Source organism: Balaenoptera acutorostrata, chromosome 9 (assembly GCF_949987535.1).
Source record: "Balaenoptera acutorostrata chromosome 9, mBalAcu1.1, whole genome shotgun sequence".
Taxonomy (NCBI): domain Eukaryota; kingdom Metazoa; phylum Chordata; class Mammalia; order Artiodactyla; family Balaenopteridae; genus Balaenoptera; species Balaenoptera acutorostrata.
The window spans coordinates 39,300,490-39,323,063 of NC_080072.1; the positions used below are offsets into that span (position 1 = coordinate 39,300,490).

General features: G+C 37.9%; 2 protein-coding genes across 3 annotated transcripts in view; one reads left to right on the forward strand and one right to left on the reverse strand.

Annotated features, from left to right (window-relative positions):
• The window catches only part of LOC103018917 (L-lactate dehydrogenase C chain), a 49,354-nt gene that overhangs the window by 25,336 nt on the left and 1,444 nt on the right, over window positions 1-22,574 (reverse strand). Inside the window, exons 2-3 of one of the 2 annotated variants that reach the window (XM_007174840.2) lie at window positions 18,153-18,270; window positions 11,204-11,377 (exon numbers count right to left, since the gene is read on the reverse strand). In XM_007174840.2, the coding sequence (XP_007174902.2) occupies window positions 11,204-11,377; window positions 18,153-18,270 (292 nt within the window). The remainder of the gene's footprint in view (window positions 1-11,203; window positions 11,378-18,152; window positions 18,271-22,574) is intronic. The other variant, XM_028164690.1, reaches the window with a different exon arrangement.
• Window positions 5,759-6,201, forward strand: C9H4orf3 (chromosome 9 C4orf3 homolog). Its single transcript, XM_007174839.2, has one exon. The coding sequence runs from the start codon at window positions 5,812-5,814 to the stop codon at window positions 6,016-6,018; it is 207 nt and encodes a 68-aa protein (XP_007174901.1). The 5' UTR covers window positions 5,759-5,811; the 3' UTR covers window positions 6,019-6,201.

Here is a 22,574-nt window from a genome sequence, read left to right on the forward strand (position 1 = left end):
GGGGAAAAAAGCATTTGACAAAATTCAACACCCATTCATGATTTTAAAAAAACTTTCTGAAACTATGAAGAAAAGAAAATTTAATGAAAAACCCATATTAAACATCAAACTCAATGATAAAAGACTGAATAGAGTCCCCATAAGATAAGGAACTAGGCAAGTATGTCCACTTTCAACACTTGTTGTGCAAAGGTGACATGCACAAATACCACTAACACCAGAGGCTATAGATATAAACAATGTTTATTGAAGAAAATCTTAGAAGGAGAGAAGTAGGGAACCACACTCTGTACACTGAATTCTCTTTATTCCACAGTATAGGTTAGGCACAGATCTTCTGTATACAAAATTGCCGAGGGAAGAGAAGCCTCCTTTGGCTGGCAAGCAGGATGTTCTCTTGAAACTCCTACAAGAGCAAGAGTGAGCCCCACCACCTCACTATGTTACACATTTATACGTTAGCTTTGGAGGGAATGGAAACCCCTAGTTTCCTTAAGTAACAAAAAATTTATCAAGGGATAGCTGGATTCAGGAACAGTGGTAAGAAGTATGCATTTCCAGGGCCAAGGTCTACATACCAAAGTCCCCAAAAAGAACCATGCATGCCGGGACTTCCCTGGTGGTGCAGTGGTTAAGAATCCGCCTGCCAATGCAGGGGACACGGGTTCGAGCCCTGGTCCGGGAAGATTCCACAGGCTGCGAAGCACATAAGCCCGTGGGCCACAACTACTGAGCCTGTGTTCTAGAGCCCGTGAGCCACAACTACTGAAGCCCACGCGGCCTAGAGCTCGTGCTCCACAAAAAGAGAAGCCACTGCAATGAGAAGCCTGTGCGCTGCAACGAAGAGTAGCCCCTGCTCGCCACAACTAGAGAAAGCCCACGCGCAGCAACGAAGACCCAATGCAACCAAAATAAATAAATAAATTTTTTTTTAAATCTTGAAAAAAAAAAAGAACCATGCATGCCAGGAATGCTGACAACAGCTTAAGGCCTTGCTGTCCCTCCACAGGCTGGCTCAGTTCAGCTGATTCAGCTGTTAAGCTACTGAAAGGAAGGAGGAAATGAGTTTCCAGGGTCATACAGATTTGCCTCTCCTCATTACCAATATTCATCACTGTACTGGAAGTCCTAACCAGTGAAATGAGGCAAGAAAATAAAAAGATCTTCAAATTGGAAAGGAAGAATTAAAAGAATTAAAACCAGTAAATGGTTTGAAGATGACATGATAACATACAGAGAATATCCTAAGAATATAAAGAGAATTACTAGAATTAATATGTGAATTTAGCAATGTTTCAAGATACAAGGTCAATACATAAAAAACAATAGTATTTCTATATGCTAGCAATTAAACAATTAGAGAATGAAATGTTAAGACAACTCCTTTTATAATAGCATCGAAAATATGAAATATTTAAGGATAATTTAACAAAATTTGCGTAAGATATAACATTGCTAAAAGAAAATAAAGAAGACTTAAATAAATGAAGAGATATGCCATATTCATGGATTGGAAGACTCAATAGTGTTAAGATACCAATCTCTCCAATTTATCTACAGCCAGCATGTGTTTGTATAGAAACTGATAAGCTAATTCTAAAATTTATGTTAAAATGCAAACAACACATAATATCCAAAGTAAGTTTAGAAAAGAAGAACAAAGAGAATTTATACTAATTTAAAGAGTTAGTGTAATCAAGGTGATATGTAATAACAAAAGAATATATATGGAAATCAATGTAGAAAATAAGGAATCCAGAAGTAGAACCACATATATGATAATTTTCTACAAAGTTGTCACAGCAATTCAGATGTGAAAAAAGCATTTTCAACAAATGTTGTGAAAACTGGATATTACCATTGAAAAAAATGAATATCAATACTTACTTTACATTAAACACTAAAATTTATATGAAAATGAATCACCGTCCTAAATATAAAAGATAAAACTATCAAACTTATATAGGAGAAAATCTTCAGACTTAGGGTAGGCAAAGGGTTCTTAACTAGGAGTCAAAAGAGCATAAAGCACAAATAAGAAATTGACAAACTAGACTTCACCAAAATTAAAAACTTTACTCATTGAAAGATATCATTAACATTAAGAACACAAAAAGGCAAGCCACAGACGGAGAGAACCTATATGCGATACTTAATATCTGACAAAAAGACCTGTATTCAGTATATATAAAGAACTCCTATAATTTAATAATTAGAAGACAAAAGATCTAAGTTTTAAACATGGGCAAAATATTTGAAGAGACCCTTCACAAAAGAAAACATACTAATATTCAATGAACACATGAAAAGATTCTCAACATCTTTAATTATGAAGGCAATACAAATTAAAACCATAATGATATTGGAATGGCTAAAATTGAAAAGACTGACAATACCAAATGTTGACAAGAATGTGGAGCAAGAATGTGGAGAACTCTCTTGCAGTGCTAATAGGAATGTAAAATGGAACAATCACTTTGAAAATCTGTTTGGCAGCTTCTAATAGAGTTAAATATATATCTACCATATAACCCATCTATTTTGCTCCCAGGTATTTACTCGAAGAAATAATGATTATATCCATGCAAACACTTGTTCAAAAATGTTTACAGCAGCTTTATTCATAATAGTCAAAAGCTAGATATAACCTAAATATATGCAACTGGTGAATGGATAAGCAAAAAAGTATTTAAAATGCATAAACAAAAGAATAATCACTCTTCATCCATAAAAAGGAACAAATCACTGATACTCCCAACAATATGGATGAATTCTGAAAAAATCATGCTGGTAAGAGAAGCCAGACAGAAAAGATTCAGTATGATTCCACTCATTTGAAATTCCAGAAAAGGGGGCCAGAGGTGGAACAAGGGATGGACTGCAAAGGAGCACAAGAAAACTTTAAGAGATAATGGAGATGTTCTTATCTTGATTATGGTAGTGGTTTCATGGGTGATTACATCTATCAAAACTCATTGTGGAATGATGGCAGCAAAATGGCCCAATAGGACATACCTCACTCATAACCCCCCCTCAACAACAACAATTTGGCATTCACCTATGGACAAAAGTACCTTTATGGAAGCTATGGAATCTAGCACCATACACCAAGGGACCCCAGAGGAGACTGGCCTAACCATGCGTCATGTAATAGGTATACAGACCTCAGTCCTGGCTGTGGGTCCTACAAATGGCCCATATGTCTCCAGCCCATTTCAGCTGCAGTCCAGTAGCCCCTGGAGAACAATGTCTTAGATAATCAACCACAGACAAGATAGGCTTTGTGGAAGCCCAGGTTTCCAACAGAGAAGTTCTAGGACACCACTGGAGCAAAAAGATATATATGAATTTGGATGCATAGTAAAAGGAACAGTTTACCTTAACCTGCAACACTCCTTCCCCCAGATGGCAAAGCTCAGGGCCAAGAGAGACCTTCTTAGCCCATGATTTCTTCCACAGGGGGAAGTGAGAGCATGTAAGTGAGCACCCAGCTTCCCTAGCTGTGTGGATCACTGGCAAAGAGACCCATTTCTCTCTCACCCCATCTTGAGTACTGCATCTTGAGCTGCATGACTGGGAGACTGGAAGAGGCTGGGAGAGTGGCAAGTAGGACCCTCAGAGACCATTAATGCGACATGGATCTTACTAACTGCATTGTAGACTCCATCAAGAAGATCAGCTCATGAACCACTGGGGATGCCTTGTCCATGGATTCTCCCCAACTAACCCACAGGCACTCCTAGCTCTCCACACACCTCACCCACACACATCCCCAACCTGTGGCTGGCTTCCTGTGTGTGCTCCCAGTGGTAGCAAGAGCAAGTTTTGGCACATGGCTAGTGAGCACAGCCCAAATCTGTGGGTCAGGAACAGACCACAAACTTCACCTTTATCTATGTCCTTGGGAAAGCAATGTCCTTGGGAAAGCCTCCTTGGGAGGCTGTCAACACCTGGCCTACTGAACTGAGAGAACTGAACAAGAGAAGGCATACAGGCTTAAGAATTCTGCCACACAGGGAGTAAGAAGCATGGAGTAGGCATACACATAAAAGGTCTGAGAAAGCCTCAGAATCCCTAGTAGGGCTGGCAGAAGGTATTTCTCTCCTGAAATCATTGGGTAAAAAATAGAGATGACTGCTACTTCAAATGCAAAGACAGCAACACAAAACTTCAAGCAATGTGAGAAATCAAGGAAACATAACACTACCAAAAGATCACAATAATCTTCTAGTAATCAACTCCAAAGACATGGAGATCTATGATATATTCAATAAAGAATTCAAAATAGCTGTTTTAAGGAAGCTAAATGAGCTACAGGAAAACAGAGGAAGACAATACAATGAAATCAGGAACACAATTCATGAACAAAATGAGAAACTTAACAAAGGGAAATCATAAAAAAGAACTAAACAAATTCTAGAGCCGAAGAAATGAAAACTGCAATAGAGAGCATCAACAGCAGAATGGATCAGTGGAAGAAAGAATCTGTGACTTAGAAGACAGGGCATTTGAAATTATCTAGTCAGAGGAAAACAAAAGAGTGAGGACAGCTTATGTGATTTATGAAATTCCACCAAAAGAAAAAAATCTGCAAATTATTGGAGACCCAGGAGAAGAGAGGAAGAAGGAATAGAAAGTTTATCTAAATAGTGATTGAGAACTTCCAAAATCTGGGGAGAAATGTGGGTATCCAAGTTCATGAAGCTCATAGGTCAGCAAACAAATTCAACTGAAAGACATCTTCAAGAGACATTACAGGACTTCCCTGGTGGCACAGTGGCTAAGAATCCGCCTGCCAATGCAGGGGACATGGGTTCGAGCCCTGGTCTGGGAAGATCCCACATGCCATGGAGCAACTAAGCCCGTGCGCCACAACTACTGAGCCTGCACTCTAGAGCCCATGAGCCACAACTACTGAGCCTGCGTGCCACAACTACTGAAGCCCGCCCACCTAGAGCCCGTGCTCTGCAACAAGAGAAGCCACTGCAATGAGAAGCCCGTGTACCACAACAAAGAGTAGCCCCTGCTCGCCGCAACTATAGAAAGCCCACACACAGCAACGAAGACCCAACACAGCCAAAAAAAAATAATTTAATTAATTTTAAAAAAGAGACACTACAATAAAACTGTTGAAAATCAAAGACAAAGAGAGATTCTTAAAATCAGCAAGAGAAAAGAAGCTTATAACTTACAAGAGAACCCCCATAAAGCTTCAGTGGATTTCTCAGAGAAATCTTTCAGACCAGGAGAGAGTGGGATGATATATTCAAAGCACTTAAACAAAAAACTGCCAACCAAGAAAACTCTACTCAGCAAAATCGTTGTTCAGAAAGGTTAGAAAAGATAACACCTTTCTCAGACAAACAAAAACTGAGAGAGTTTATCACCACTAGATCTGCCTTACAAAGAATAATGAAAGGAATTCCTCAAGCTAATTATTATAATTATAATTATAAAATTATCATAGTTAATGAAGGATGCTAATTAGTAACAAGAAAATACACAACACACTGGGTAAAGGTAAACAGATAGTCAAATTCAGAATATTCTATTACTGTAATATCGTAGTATATTAGCCACTTAACTGTAATAAAAAAGTCAAAGGACAAAAGTAATAAAAATAATTTGTTAATGAATATACAATATAAAAGGAGGTAAACTGTGACATCAAAAACATAAAAGGGGGCGGGGAACAGAGCATGTTGGGGGGGGGGTGTCGGACTGAGTCCCCTTTTCCGGCGAGGTGAGCGCAGAAGAGCGGGAGCTGAGGATTTCCGGCTACTCAGGTTGTGGCGCGGCGACTGCTGCAAGATGGAGGTAGGCTCGGCGGCCGAAGATGGTCGGGATGGTCCCCGGGAGCGGCAAGGCTTGGGTGAAGCCGAGAGGCCGCAGCAAAACCACGAAGTGCGGCCTCAGTCTGGGGCAGACCGGGTACCAAAACATTCCTACTGGTTGGATCTCTGGCTCTTCATCCTCTTAGACGTGGTGTTGTTTTTCTTCGTGTATTTTTTGCCCTGAATGGTTTGCCTGATACCTAAATTAAGAATTTTGGCTCCTGGAGTGGATCCTGAAAATGACTACAAACTTCTTGAACAAAGAAGACAGGATTGTGCACCAGAAGAATTTCAAACTCTAAGGGACCTTCATTTCATTTTACACATTCTGTTATTCTTTGGGGGGACTATATTAAATGCGTAATGATCTCAGCCAAAAAAAAAAAATCAGCATAAAATAGATGGTTATGTCTATTAGATGTTTTATGTATGCCTTATGGTAACTACAAAGTGAAAAGCATATACACAAAAGATAAAAAGAAGGTAATCAAAGCATACCACTAAAGAAAGTCATCAATTCACACAGGAAGGCAGCAAGAGAGGAAGAAAAGAACACGGGAACAACAAAATAGCCATAAAACAGTTAATAAAATGTCATTAGTAAGTCTTTACCTATAGTCAGTAACTACCAATAATTACTCTAAATGTAAGTGGATTGAATTCTCCAGTCAAAAGGCAGAGTGGCTGGATGGATGAAGGAAACACTACCCAACTATATGCTGCTTACAAGAGACCCACTTTAGCTTTAATGACATACACAGGCTCAAAGTGAAGGGATGAAAATAAGGATATCCCCTGCAGGTGGAAACCAAAAGAGAGCAGGGGTAGCTATACTTGTATCAGACAAAACAGACTTTAAGCCAACAACTGTTAAAGAAACAAATAAGATCTTTGTATCATTATCAGGACATGCACCCAACATCAGAGCAGTTAAATATATTAAGCAAATACTAATTGACAATAAAATAATAGCAGGGGACTTCAATACCACTACTTTCAACAGTGGATAGATCATCCAGACAGAAAATCAATAAGGAAATGTTGGAATTGAACTATACTTTAGCCCAAATGGACCTAACAGACGTACAGAACATTCTGTCCAACAGCAGCAGAATATACATTCTTCTCAAGTGCACGTGGAACATTCTCCAGGATAGATAATATGACAGGTCCAAAATAATTTAGCAAATTTTTTTTTTTTTTTTTTTTTATTAATGGCTGTGTTGGATCTTCGTTTCTGTGCGAGGGCTTTCTCCAGTTGTGGCAAGCGGGGGCCACTCTTCATTGCGATGCGCGGGCCTCTCACCATCGCGGCCTCTCTTGTTGTGGAGCACAGGCTCCAGATGCGCAGGCTCAGCAATTGTGGCTCACGGGCCCATTTGCTCCGTGGCATGTGGGATCTTCCCAGACCAGGGCTCAAACCCGTGTCTCCTGCATTGGCAGGCAGATTCTCAACCACTGCACCACCAGGGAAGCCCCAATTTAGCAAATTTTAAAAGATTAAAATCATACCAAGTATCTTTTCCAAACACAATGTTATAAAACTAGAAATTAACAGGAGTGAAACTGGAAAATTCAAAAATATATGGAAATTAAACAACACACACCTGAACAACCGAAGAGTCAAAGAAGAAATCAAAAGGGAAATTTAAAAATATCTTGAAACAAATGAAAATGGAAACACAACATATGAAAACTTATGGGATGAAGCAAGAGCAGTTCTTAGAGAGGGAAGTCTATACAGCATTAAATGCCTACATTAAGTAAAAAGAAAAACCTCAAATAAACAACCTCAAGGAGCCAGTAATAGAAGAACAAACCAAGTCCAAAGTTAGCAGAAGGAAGGAAATAACAAAGATCAGAGTGGAGATAAATTAAACAGAGACTAAAAGGACAACAGAAAAGATAAATGAAACTAACACCTGGTTTTTTGAAAAGTTAAAATTGAAAAACTAGACTAAGGAAAAAAGAGAGAAGACTCAAACAAATAAAATCAGAAATGAAAAAAGAGACCTTACGATTGATACCACACAAATACAAAGGATCATGTCACTACTATGAAAAATTATATGCCAACAAATTGGATACCCTAGAGGAAATGGATAAATTCCTAGAAACATAAACCTACCAACACTACATAATGAAGAAATAGAATAAATGAACAGACCAATAATGAGTAAAGAGATTGAATCAGTAATCAAAAATCTCCCAACAAAGTCCAGGACCAGATGGCTTCCCTGGTGAATCTACCAAACATTTAAAGAATTAATGCCAATCCTTCTCAAACTCTTCCCCAAAACTGAAGAGTAGGGAAAACTCCCACACTCATTTTATGAGACCAGCATTACTCTAATACCAAAACCAGATAAGGCTGCTACAGGAAAGCTACAGGCCAATTTCCCTGATGAATACCGAGGCAAAAATTCTCAACAAAATATTAGCAAACCGGGGCTTCCCTGGTGGCACAGTGGTTGAGAGTCTGCCTGCCGATGCAGGGGACGTGGGTTCGGGCCCTGGTCTGGGAGGATCCCGCGTGCCGCGGAGCGGCTGGGCCCGTGAGCCACAATTGCTGGGCCTGCGCGTCTGGAGCCCGTGCTCCGCAGCGGGAGGGGCCGCGATGGTGAGAGGCCCGTGCACCGCGATGAGGAGTGGCCCCCGCTTGCCACGGCTGGGGAAAGCCCTCGCACAGAGGCGAGGACCCAACACAGCCAAAAATAAATAAATTAATTAATTAATTTTAAAAAAAAGAAAGAAAAATATTAGCAAACCAAATTCAACAATATATTAAAAGGATCATAAATCATGATCAAGTGGGATTTATCCCTGGGATGTAAGGATGGTTCAACATATGCAAATCAACAAATGTGATATACCACATTAACAGAATAAAAATAAAAATTATATTATCATCGCAATAGATGCAGAAAAAGCAATTACCAAAATTCAATATCTGTTCATGTCAATATCATATCAACAAAGTGGGTAGAGAAGGAATGTACCTAAACATAATAAAAGCCATATATAACAAGCCCACAACTAACATCATACTCAAAGGTGAAATCCTGAAAGCTGTTCCTCTAAGATCAGCAACAAGCCAAGCGTGCCCACTCTCACCACTCCTATTCAACATAGTACTGAAAAGTCCTAGCCAGAGCAATAAGGCAGAAACCAAAATGAAAAGGTATCCAAATTAGAATAAAAGAAGTAAAACTGTCTCTGTTTACACATGATATGACCTTATTTATAGAAAATCCTAAAGACCCCACCAAAAACTAATAGAACTAGTCAGTACATTTAGTAAAGTTTCAGGATACGAAATACAGAAATCAGTTGTGTTTCTATACACTAACAACAAATTACCTGAAAAATAAATAAAGAAAACAATCTCATTCACAATAATATCAAAAACAATAGATACTTAGGAATAAATTTAATCAAAGAGATTAAATATCTGCACATTCAAAACTACAAGAGTTTGATGCAAAAAAATGAAGCAGACACAAATAAATGGAAAAACATCCCATGTTCATGGATTGGAAGTATTAATATTGTCAAAATGTTCATACTATCCAAAGCGTTCCATAGATTCAATGCAATCTAAAATACCAATGGCATTTTTCACAGAAATAGAAAAAACAATCCTAATATTCATATGGGACCACAAAAGACCCCAAATAGCCAAAGCAATCCTGAGAAAGAAGAAAAAAGGTAGAGGCATCACACTTCCTGATTTCAAACTGTATTACAAAGCCATAGTAATCAAAGCAGTACAGTACTGGCATAAAAACAGACATATAGACCAATGGAACAGAATCGAGAGCCCAGAAATAAGCCCTTGCAGATACTGTCAACGGATATTTGACAAGGGAGCCAAGAATACTCAGTGGAAAAATACAGTCTTTACAATGAATGGTGTTGGGAAACAATAATCACATGCAGAGGAATGAAATTCGACCCCTATCTTATGCTGCTCACAAAAATTAACTCAAAATGGATTAAAGCTTTAAACAGAAGCCTGAAAGTGTAAAACTCCTAGAAGAAAATGTAGGGGAAAAACTCCTTGACATTGGTCTTGGCAATTATATTTTTGGATATGACACCAAAAGCACAAGCAACAAAAGCAAAATAAATAACTGGGACTACATCAAACAAAAAAGCTTCTGCACAGAAGAAGAAACAGTCAAGAAAATGAAAAGGCAACCTATAGAATGGGAGGAAATATTTGCAAACCATGTATCTTATAAGGGGTTAATATTCAAAACATCTAAGGAACTCATACAACCAAAAATTCTAAGGAACTCAATACCAAAAATTCTGATTTAAAAATGGGCAGAGGAACCAAATAGACATTTTTCCAAAGAAAACATACAAATGGTTAACAGGTGCATGAAAAGATGCTCAACATCACTAATCATCTGGGAAATACAAATGAAAACCACAGTGAGATATCACCTGACACCTGTTAGAATGGCTATCACCAAGAGGACACATGTTGGCGAGGATGTGAAGAAAAGGGAACGCTTGTGCACTGCCTGTGGGAATGTAAATTGGTACAGCCACTATGGAAAACAGTATGGAGGTTCCTCAAAAAAATTAAAAATAGAACTACCATATGACCTAGCAATCCCACTTTTGGGCATATATCCACAGGAAATGAAATCAGTATCTCAAAGAGATACCAGCACTCCCATATTCACTTCAGCATTATTCACAATAGCCAAGATATGAAAACAACCTCAATGTCCATCTACAAATGAATGTCTAAAGAAGATGTGGTATATAGATAATGGAATATTCAGCTACAAAAAAGAAGGAACTTTTGCCATTTGTGACATAGATGGACCTTGAAGGCATTATGCTAAGTGAAATAATTCTGACAGAGAAAAAAAATACTGTATGATGTCACATATGTGGAAACTAAAAAAGCCAGACTCATAGAAAGAGAGAATAGAATGGTGGTTGCCAGAGGCTAGGGGAAAGGAGAATGGGGAGATGTTGGTCAAAGGATATAAACTTCCAGATGTAAGATGAATAAGTTCTGAGGATCTAATATTGGCTATAGTTAACACTATTATATTTTATATATATACTTGAAAGTTGCTGAGAGTAAATCTTCTCTTAGTGAATCTTCTCCCTCCTTTTTTTTGTGGTGTTCCCACCACAAATAACCACGTTATATGCATTAAACTTACATGTCATATGTCAATTATATATCAGTAAAGCTGGAAAAAAACAAAGTATTGTATATTTTGGATGGGTGCGGTTTACTGTCATAAATTTACCTAAATGACATTGTTTTAAAAAGGAAAAAAAAGGAATGGTATGGAAATATCATCCTTATGCAGTTCAATGGAGTAGAAGAGACTTACCTGGATTTGAAACAATAAGCATCTTACAGTCAGGACTATTTTGGACTATGGCAGGAATGATTGATTTCATGATATTCACATTACGTTGGACCAGGTCAAGGCGACTTTCTCCTTCCTGCTGCCGTGCACCTGCTGTGACAATAACTAATTTGGAGTTTGCAGATACACTGTAATCTAAAGAAGGAAACAAAAGAAACTATTTGGATCAAGACTGCCATAATCACTGTGCCTTAATTCTTTAAAAGTCTATTGTATGATGATGGTATTAAAGTACTACCTTCATGTCTGGCATTTGCAGATGAACAGGTTTTCCATATAGTAATGTTATCTTGTATAATCTGAAGGAAATTTTGTCACTATGATTTACCAATGTTCACATGGCTTTTTTAAAAAAAATAATAACAGAACCTACCACGGCTTTTAGCCCACATTCTCATTTGTTATTAAGGCCTGAGGCACTGCAAGTCAGCTCTCTGGATTTTTAGAAATACCATATGAATCAGAAGCTTAGAACTCTGAGAATTTATGTGTGTTTCATGATTCGAAGAGTGAGAATGTATTTACTTAAAATTATTATTATAACTTGTTTATGTATTTGAGATCATAAACAAGTTCTTGATTCACACAAGAAAATTAATTACCTTCTAAATCTGATGACCAGTTGTAAAATGTTTCACCTATTAAACCCAATGACAGGGGCTTTCCTGGTGGCGCAGTGGTTGAGAATCCGCCTGCCAATGCAGGGGACACGGGTTCGAGCCCTGGTGCAGGAAGATCCCACATGCTGCGGAACAACTAAGCCCGTGCGCCACAACTACTACTGAGCCTGCGCTCTAGAACCCGCGAGCCCCAACTACTGAGGCCTGTGCACCTAGAGCCTGTACTCTGCAACAAGAGAAACCACCGCAATGAGAAGCCCACGCACCGCAACAAAGAGTAGCCCCCACTCACTGCAACTAGAGAAAGCCCGCACGCAGCAATGAAGACCCAACGCAGCCAAAAATTTTTTTAAATAAATATATTTTAAAAAAACAACGACAATATGTTACAATGCTCACTATCCCACACTGGACTTTTTTTTTTTTTTTAATTATTTATTTATTTATTTATTTATTTATTTATTTATTTATTTATTTTTGGCTGTGTTGGGTCTTCGGTTCGTGCGAGGGCTTTCTCTAGTTGCGGCAAGTGGGGGCCACTCTTCATCGCGGTGCGGGGACCGCTCTTCATCGCGGTGCGCGGGCCTTTCACTATCGCGGCCCCTCCCGTTGCGGGGCACAGGCTCCAGACGCGCAGGCTCAGCAGCTGTGGCTCACGGGCCCAGCTGCTCCGTGGCATGTGGGATCTTCCCAGACCAGGGCTCGAACCCGTGTCCCCTGCATTAGCAGGCAGATTCTCAACCACTGCGCCACCAGGGAAGCCCTGGACTTTTTAAAAACTATCATATACTTAGAAGTTATTTTCTATTTGGATGTCAAAAACTAAATTAGCTAAAATCTCTATATGCCATCTCCATTTTTAAAAAACTTATTTTTATGCTCTTTTGAAAAGGAAATTTGCTTGATTTTAAACATACTATTGCATCTCTATGATCATTCTTATATCTTTCTAATCCAATTTATAAACCATAAACATGTGAATGGTTTTCCTGCACCAGTAAAGATTTTAATTAGAAAGACAAACTTAGAGAATTTCATTTCTTAGGCTGGCAAGTTTCACATTAATCTAAGAGATTATCTTTCCCTTGTATCAAATAAAAGATCTACAGGAGGAAGTTCTCTTCTCTCTCTGCATACATAGTCTACTCACTCTTGCTCAAAGACCTTGCTTGACATCATCTTCCATAAAGTCTTATCTAACAGCAGAAATCCGAAGTAATCTCTCAACCTCTGTCTCTCTCTGCAACTCTCTATCCCAGCCCCTCGTTTTCTCCCTCCTCCCCCCTCGACTTTTAGAGAATAAACTGGCAAAAAACCTTGCAACTTCTCCAGAATCATCTCACCATAGCTCAGATCAACTATTTGAAATATTATGTCCAACAAATTCAATTAAAGTGTATACCAGAGTAAAATATCAAGTCTTTTCACAATCTGCCCGCAAGTTAACTTACTAGCTTTGTGTTTTATTTTTATTTCAGATTTTCCAGGTACCCTGATTCTGTTAATGCCATCATCTCCTTACCTGTTATTTATTTTCCTTTCTAAATATAACTCAATCTTCCCAGAGACAGCAAACCATAGTGGTCTGGAGCAAAGGCTTCTTCAAATACCAATTCCTCTGCCAGGCATCCCCTAATTATATCATTCATAAATACTACTCTGACTTCACTGAATTTTTATAGCACTTACTGCCTGTAATTCTCAGATAGTCCTTATTTATAGTGCTTTATGTTATCTTCCTGTGGTTATGTTGTATTTATACCTGTAACTTGATCATTAGATCCATAATAACAGATTCTGGTCTCATATTATCTTAAAACCTTAAAAAGGTTTACTACCTGTTCATATTTAAATAACATATTAAGTTTTATCTGTTTTGAATCATAAGGTATGTATTACTTTAGATAAATATTATGTATCTGACATTTATCCATGTTAATGTGTGTCCCTGTAGTTCATTCACTTTCATTGCTGTGTAATATTACAGTGCAAAATTGATCAACTTAGTATTGTTATACAATGAATTATTTCCAGTTTGGGGCTGTTACAAATGACAACACTATACATCCTTGTACATGTATCTTAGTGCACATGTACACAAATTTCTCTTGGGAATATACCTAGGAGTGCAATTTCTAGGTTTGGGATATGTTCATGTTCAACTTCACCAGGTAATGACAAACTTAAAAAAAAAAAGTAGTTTTACTATAATACACTTCTACATGTCATGCATGAGAAAACCTATTGTTCCACATCCTGACAAACACTTAATATTATCACACTTTTGCCAATCTATTAGGTGTGTAATGGTATATTGATATACTTTTTATTTTCTTGGTTACTAATGAGATTGTCTTTTCCTATATTTATAGGCAATTCGAGTTTCTTCTTTTGTGAAATGTTCAAGTCTTTTCCTATTTTTCTATTGGGCTATGTATATTTATCTTATTTATTACACAAGTACTTTTAGTCTGAACACTATTCCTTTGCCAGTTGTTTATGTTGCAAATATTTTCTCTCAGTTTACGATTTGTCTCTTCACTCTTTTACAGTGCCTTTCTAAGAACATAAACACTAAACTTTATACTCCTTCCTTTACTGTTCATGCTTTTTGTGTCCTTGTGTTTAATAAATTCTTCCCTATCCTGAGGTCAAAAAGATATTCTATGTTATCTTCTAAACAGAAGCTTTGAAGTTTTGCCTTTCATATTTTTGGTCTTTAACCAATTTGGAATTGTGTGTGTTATCAAGAAAGAGTTCAGGGGACTTCCCTGGTGGTCCAGTGGCTAAGACTCTGTGCTCCCAATGCAGGGGGCCTAGGTTCGAACTCTGGTCAGGACACTAGATCCCACATGCCGCAACTAAAGATCCTGCATGCCGCAACGAAGATCCAGTGCAGCCAAATAAATAAATAAATAAATAAATAAATATTTTTTTGTTTAAAAAAAGGAAAGGGTTCAATTTCATTTCTTTCCATAAAAACAACTATTGCCATAAGAAAAAGAATTTATAAGTCTGCAAATTTCCCATTGATCTACAATATGATCAGTGTTATATAGCAATCTTTTGCTTGTCTCTGCACTTAATTAGTGTAGCTTTGTAATAAGTCTTGATATCTGGTAAAGCAAGTTCTCACCACCTTGTTCTTTTTCAAGAGTATTCTTGACTGTGCAGCCCAGGCTGTTGCCATGGTGAAGCTGAGCAAAGAGGCTGCAGCAGCTCTTCAAGGGTGGGCACTTTGCCATCCACTGGAGCTCTGTTCCTTTCAAGATTTACCTGGGATTTGAGAAGAATGCCTGAACCTACTGTTTTGAACCTGCTTTGGGGATAAAGGACTATTTGGTCATCTGGATTTGGAAGCGATCAATGGACAGGAAGAACATGGAAGGTGTGCACTCTGCCTGGGAAGTGAGATGGAACATCTTTCAGACATTTACCAGTTGGATGGCACAGGGTTCTCACTGCACAGCTGCATCTGTGGCAGAGGGGAACCTCTACTTACTTATTTATGATAGACTGTATCAAAATAAGTGTTTTTAACAATGTTTTAAAAAAGTGTCTCGTCTATTCTTGGACCTTGAATTTCTGAATGAATTTTAGGTTTAGTTTAATATGTACAACAATAACAACAACAACAATAAAACTTGGGTTTTGACTGTGATTGCATATAATCTATAATCAATATGGGAAGAACAGACATCTTACAATATTGAGACTTTTATGAACAAGGCACATCTCTTCATTTATTTAGATATTTAACATCTTTCAATGAGGCTGTATTATTTTCTGCATAAAAGCTCTTATACATGTCTTGTTAGATTTATTCCTAGGTACTTCCTATATTTGATAACATAAATAATACCTTAAAAATTTTTTGCTTGTTTTTGAATAGATTTTTAATAATAATAGTTAATATTATTAATAGTTAATAATTATTAATAGTTAATATTATTAATAGTTAATAATTTTGTGGCTGGCATCCTTGCTAAACTCTTATTTAGTTCTATATGTTGTCCCTCTTCTTATATTTGTTATCTTCTTTTTGATTTTTTTGTAAAATCAAAAAGTATGTTTTTATAATTTTACTTCTTCCCCTTTACTAAAAGGATTGATTCAGGTACTTATCCTGCCATATGACTAGAAATTAAAGGCTGAATGATTTTTTTTAACTGAATATTTTTAAATATTTTTTTAATTAATTAACTTATTTATTTATTTTTGACTGTGCTGCGTCTTCGTTTCTGTGCGAGGGCTTTCTCTAGTTGCGGCAAGCGGGGGCCACTCTTCATCGCGGTGCGCGGGCCTCTCACTATCGCGGCCTCTCTTGTTGCAGAGCACAGGCTCCAGACGCGCAGGCTCAGTAGTTGTGGCTCAGGGGCCTAGTTGCTCCGCGGCATGTGGGATCTTCCCAGACCAGGGCTCAAACCCATGTCCCCTGCACTGGCAGGCAGATTCTCAACCACTGCGCCACCAGGGAAGCCCCTGAATGATTTTTTAAAGTATTTTAATACAGGAGTAGCTCTTTTAACTTGACTCCACTCAATAAACTCAACAGATTAACTGATGTAAAACATACTGATACCCAAGGCACACTGAACACTCTCAACTAGCAGACTTCTGTCTAGTACATCTGTATACTTCTGCTCATGAGTTGCTGCATATCAAGAATCTGTCACGCTTATACCCAAATATATTTATGCCAGATATATCTATTAATTATATAATATGATGTAAATCACTAAAATATGAGGGTGAAAGAAATACATAGCAAAGGTAAACACTACATTCAGGATTGAGATATGAATAGATGTTAACACACAGAATGTATCAAGTGAATGGTAATGTTTTATTTCTTTTGCTGGGTGTTGGATACACTGATGTTTGTTATACTTAAAACTTTTTATATCTGAAGTATTTCATAATTAATTTTTTTAATGATTGTTACTATGAAAATTAAGTTGAATGCCTTAGAAAGACATATTAAAAGAAAGTTGTTTAAAAATCTTCCTTTTAGGTATGAGAGAAATAAAAATGGAGAAAAATCATAAAAATTTAATAGAATCTTGTGATTAGACTGCTTCATGAGTATCTTTAAATTAATTATAGTACTTTAAAGAAATAGAAATGATTACTACTGGTGTGCTATAAAAAACACACTGCAAAACTCCAATCAGCTGAGCCATACTCAAAGTCCTTGCCCTACAATCAGAAAATCAGCAAATAAAGTTCTAAGTACATTAACATGTTTTAGGTCAATATAAAATTTTATGATGGTTCTTTCTAACAGGCATTTTTAAATTAAGTAACCACTTTCAGTTCCAATCATGTTAGATAAGAGGGATTCTAGTAGAAAGTGCATCTGTTGAATCACATTACCAAAAAGCACACTACATACATCAGTGTATGATAAAAGTTATTTTTCCTAATACTCTAAGGCTTCTTAGTTGGCCAACACATGATGCTAATGTTAATGGGGCTAAGCTCTCCATTTCCTCTTCTATAGCCTCAAACTATACCCTGAAACCTGGTCCTCTAAAAACACACATCAAAAAAACAGGTTAGGGACTTCCCTGGTGGCGCAGTGGTTAAGAATCCGCCTGCCAATGCAGGGGACACAGGTTCGAGCCCTGGTCCGGGAAGATCCCATATGCCATGGAGCAACTAAGCCCACGCACCACAACTACTGAGCCTGCACTCTAGAGCCCGCACTCTAGAGCTACTGAGCCTGCGTGCCAAAACTACTGAAGCCCGCGAGCCTAGAGCCCGTGCTCCGCAACAAAAGAAGCCACTGCAATGAGAAGCCCGTGCACTGCAATGAAGAGTAGCCCCCGCTCGTCGCAACTAGAGAAAGCCCATACACAGCAACGAACCCCACACAGCCAAAAATAAATAAATAAATAAATAAAACAGGTTAAAGAATATAGATAAATGTATCAGTAATATTACAAAACTATTCAAGACTGCATATCCTTGAGAAAATATATAAGACTGAATGACAAGTTTGAAAAGCATTTATATAATGTCAGTTGTGTAAAAAACAAATGAAAAACGGAAAGAAATAAACAAAACCATTAACAGACGAGATTTAAGATTTTCTTTATACTTTTTTTGTATTTACCAAATTTTCTCCAATTAGAATGGAATGTTCTTTTTTTTTCAAAAAACTAACCTTCTAAACTATATGTCCTAATTACAATAGTGCTATTTTTTAATTTTATATTTATTGACAACAGTTTGATAAACTTCATTACTTTTTTTTAAAGCTCTGAAAATAACTTTATAAAACTAACCGTTTCCAGAGACAATCTTTGAAGTATTAAAGAAAAGACTGCCATGCTGAAGATCCATTGCTTCTCCCTTCAGTTTGTCCACTGCAACATCAACAAGGGCGAGCTCATCAGCCAAATCCTAAAATACATGAAAGTCCTGAATAAAATGTTCCCATTTCAATTTTAGGAGAAAGAGAAAAAATTTTGTGTGGTTATTTTATAATCAAAGGAGTGTTACATTTTTAATAGAAAAAGTGGTATAAAAATAATGGTCTTTGTGGGAGTTCCCTGGTGCCCTAGTGGTTAGGATTCTGAGCTTTCACTCCTGTGGCTCCGGTTCAATCCCTCAATCGCCGGTCGGGGAACTGCAAGCTGCAAGGCATGGCCAAGAAAAGTCTTTTAATGCGCCTAGAGAGACCAGAAGTTAAGGTAAACAACTGAATGTAGCAAAAATTATTAATTGCTTTGCCTTCATGTAATTGTTAAGTTTTTTAGAATTGGTTTTCTTCCACTTCAGGTAACAGTATAAAATGAATAAAAAGTTATGAAATCCTTTCAAAGGTTTTTATTATATTAACCCTTATGCCTAATTTCTGACTTGGTTGAAGTTGTTTTTAGTATGAATGCTTATGGCCAAAATATAAAGATAGCCGCCTGTGGGAAACCATTTCATGTGGCTCAGTATATTACAATTAACGTCCGCCCTCCAACCTAGGGGTAGATAAGCATATACCAGACCCAACCAATTATTCCATCCTTCCTTCTGGCTGCAGCAATTAGTTCACAAATGGGTATGTGGCCCAGGCATAACAAATGAGCACAATGTCTATGAGGTTAGAAAATGGAAGATGAGAAATGAAGTCTCGTTTTTCTTTGGCATCATAAGCTCTAATGATATAAGACTCTAAGAACAAACTGTATAGCCATCTTTACCACCATATACAAAGACCCTGCCCAAGAATTAAGCCAACAGTGGAAATATAAACTAAGATATGCAGAGACTGTGTCTTGATATGTCTGAATTCCAGAATTCAGTAATATCTGAAGCTAGCTCTACTGAGATTTTTCCAGTTACATGAACAATATACAGTCTCTATATACTATACTATACTCTAATTTATTGGGTTTTCATCACATGCAACAGAATATAGAACTATATAGAAGGAATGTCAGGGACTTCCCTGGCGGTCCAGTGGTTAAGACTCTGTGCTTTCGCTGCAGGGGGCACGGGTTTAACTAAGATCCCGCATGCCATGTGGCAAAAAAAAAAAAAGAAGAAGAAGAAGAAGAAGAAGGAATGTATTCCCTCAGATTCCAGTGGCCAGATTCCAAAGGTGAACAGTAAGGGAAAGGAATCAAAGTCCCTATTTACTACTGTTCCCCACCCCACCCCCCACATCAGGTACCATCTGGCCTTTCTGAAAAATTGTAAATTCTAAAATTTACTAAATTAAGTGTCATACATCAGGAATAGGATAAGGATAAGGAGTTTCATCCAAAAGAATCATATATCACTCTTCAGCTAACTGATAAGATCATGCTTACAGATCCATTTTTACATCTGTGTTTCTGTCTGGTCTGGACAGGAAAACAGAAACCACTCTAAGCATTTCAACAGAAGGAATTTAATATAGGGAACTGGTTAGACAGATGTTGAAGGGCTGTAAGAACAGAAGGGGAACATTTATGGTAACCCAGAGATAGTAACTGCAGCTTGAAGCTACCACCCCTAAGGCTGAGGAAGCAGAGAGTCTAAAGGAGGTGTTTCATGGAACTAGGCTCAGACTCTGGAAGAGGCAAAATCTGCCTACTGCTCATACCACTAAATGGACAAGATGAGGTCAATGCTGGGGGTTCCAAAAGAAAGTGGAGGTTAGAACCAACTGCTACCTTTGGGACAAAGGGATACAGCTGGTATGAGAGTGAACAGAACAATAAGCAAACAGGAAGCAGCAGGTCATGGTTCTCCTCCTGCCTCCCAACTTTCCTCTAGTGTTCCCTATTGGCAGAACCTAACAAGATGACAACTAGCAAAGGAGAAAATGATTATGCGGAGATCCAGCACCAGCATCACAAAGCAGAGTATACAAAGTTGAATTTGGAGCTGAGTGCCAGTAAGTTAATAACCAACACAGCCTGCTTTTAAATTACATTTCCAACTTGATTTATCTCCCTTCTCAACAGGTTACCAGAAAATTCTCTCAAGGGAATCCTTCCATCCCCATTTGTCTTGACTGTCAAAGATGGAGCTCAAATAATCCCTAAAAGTTTTTGTTTATTTGTTTTTTAAGAATTAACTACATCTATGTGAGTCATTTCTCAAATACAATTCCAAATAGAGACCCTGGGATTGTTAAGCCTACCAGAATCTAAAGGAATAGTTAAGAGTATCCCAGGATCTTTTCTCTAGGGAGGTCCTGAGTAACCATAGTAAGGTAGAGAGATAGAAAAAAAAATTAATCTAAGGAAAACTGCTACAGGCACTTTGCTCTGTACAGGACAAGGAAGTAGGTTGTACTGCTATCCACTCCTAAAAACTTTACATGTCCTGAAAAAAACCTTTAAAGTCCACCTTTCATGAAATATGCAGGTGTCATGGTATTCATTACAGCCCTTATGTCCCTTCACATCAGTGGACTATATGAATATGAATATTTTAATATCTTTCATCACTTTCCATTTATCCCACAATTTATATCAATGTGACTTGAAGACAAGGTCCTGAACTACTCTCCTTCATTTGGGAATTTGCCAGGGTACAGTGGATTCTAGTAGAAAATAAATGGGCTCTAACAACTGACCTTCTCATATAATTTGATTTCTGAAATTTCATGATAATATTCCTTGGAGTAGGCTTTTATTGATTCATTGTGCTGAGCCCTCAGTGAATTCTTCGTATCTACAAACTCATGTCCTTTTATCTCTTGAATAATCTTCTTCCCTCTCTTATTTCTTACTGAAATGTCAATCAACTACTGGACCTCCTGACTGACCCTCTAATTTCATCTCTTTTCTATATTCCATCTTTGTCTGACAGTCTGCTATCTAGCAGCCCAGAGGGAGTAAGAAGATTCTTGCCTCACTGTCGAACATGTAGACGTTCAATGAATTCTACTGCTTTCAATAGGATGTTTGTCCTCTATTGTCTTTGATTATCTTGAGTGCAGAGCCTGTCTAGTTAAACTTCTCCAAAGAATAAACTCCTTCCCCTTGTCTGCTGGGATGTGAGAGGTGGTTGCCTGCTGATTAAGGTGCAGAAGGAGCCTGGTGGTTTTCCCTCTCATCATATAAACTTTCAACTAATCCTGTTATTTCTTTTTTTTTTTTTAATAAATTTATTTTTGGTTGCATTGTGTCTTTGTTGCTGGGCGCGGGCTTTCTCTAGTTGCAGAGAGTGGGGGCTACTCTTCGTTGTGGTGCCCAGGCTTCTCATTGCGGTAGCTTCTCTTGTTGCAGAGCACAGGCTCTAGGCGCAGGTTTCAGTAGTTGTGGCTCACTGGCTCAGTAGTTGTGGCTCACGGGATCTAGAGCGCATGCTCAGTAGTTGTGGCGCACAGGATTAGTTGCTCCGCAGCATGTGGGATCTTCCCTGACCAGGTCTCAAACCCATGTCCCCTGCATTGGCAGGCGGATTCTGAACCACTGTGCCACCAGGGAAGCCCAATCTTCCTGTTTTTAGTCCCATCCCTTAGCTCCGTCTTGTGAGGTAACTGATACTTCCAACTCCTGAGCCTTTCTGAGGTTCTGGAACTTAACTGGCTTTGCTTCTTCTCATCATCTCCCTATGCAGGTTTCTAAAGATTGTCTAAATAATGTAGTAAAGCTTTTAAGGGTACAGAATATGTGTCCAGATTGCCAAGTTTTGAATTCTGGCCTTTTCACCTACTAGCCATTTGACCATGAGCAAGCTATTCAACATCTGTGCTTCAGTATTTTCATTTATAAATGGAGATGATAACAGTACCTACCTCCTAAGGTTGTTATAAAGATTAAATAATACCTTTAAAAGATTTAGCGAGGTGAAAAACTTAAAGTTGGAAACTACAAAACTGCTGAAACAAATTAAAGAAGACACAAATAAAGAGATATCCCATGTTCATGGATTGGAAGATTTAGTATTGTTAAGATATCACTACTGCTCAAAACAATCTACAGATCTAATGCAACGCCTACCAAAATCCCAATGGTATTTTTTTTTTAAGAAATAGAAAAATCCATTCTAAAGTTCATATGGAATCTCAAGAGACTCTGCATAGCCAAAACAATCTTGAAAAGGAACAAAGCTGGAGGTCTCAAGCTTCCTGATTTCAATACTTATTACAAAGCTACAGTAATCAAAACAGTGTGGTACTAACATAAAGAGACATGCAGACCAGTGGAATAGAACAGAGAGCCCAGGGGAAAAAAAACCTCTCACATATATGGTCAGATATTTTTTGACAA

What these genes read in the sequence shown, in the direction of transcription:
- C9H4orf3 (XM_007174839.2), top strand. Translation starts at nt 5,812, where the DNA reads ATGGAGGTAGGCTCGGCGGCCGAAGATGGTCGGGATGGTCCCCGGGAG.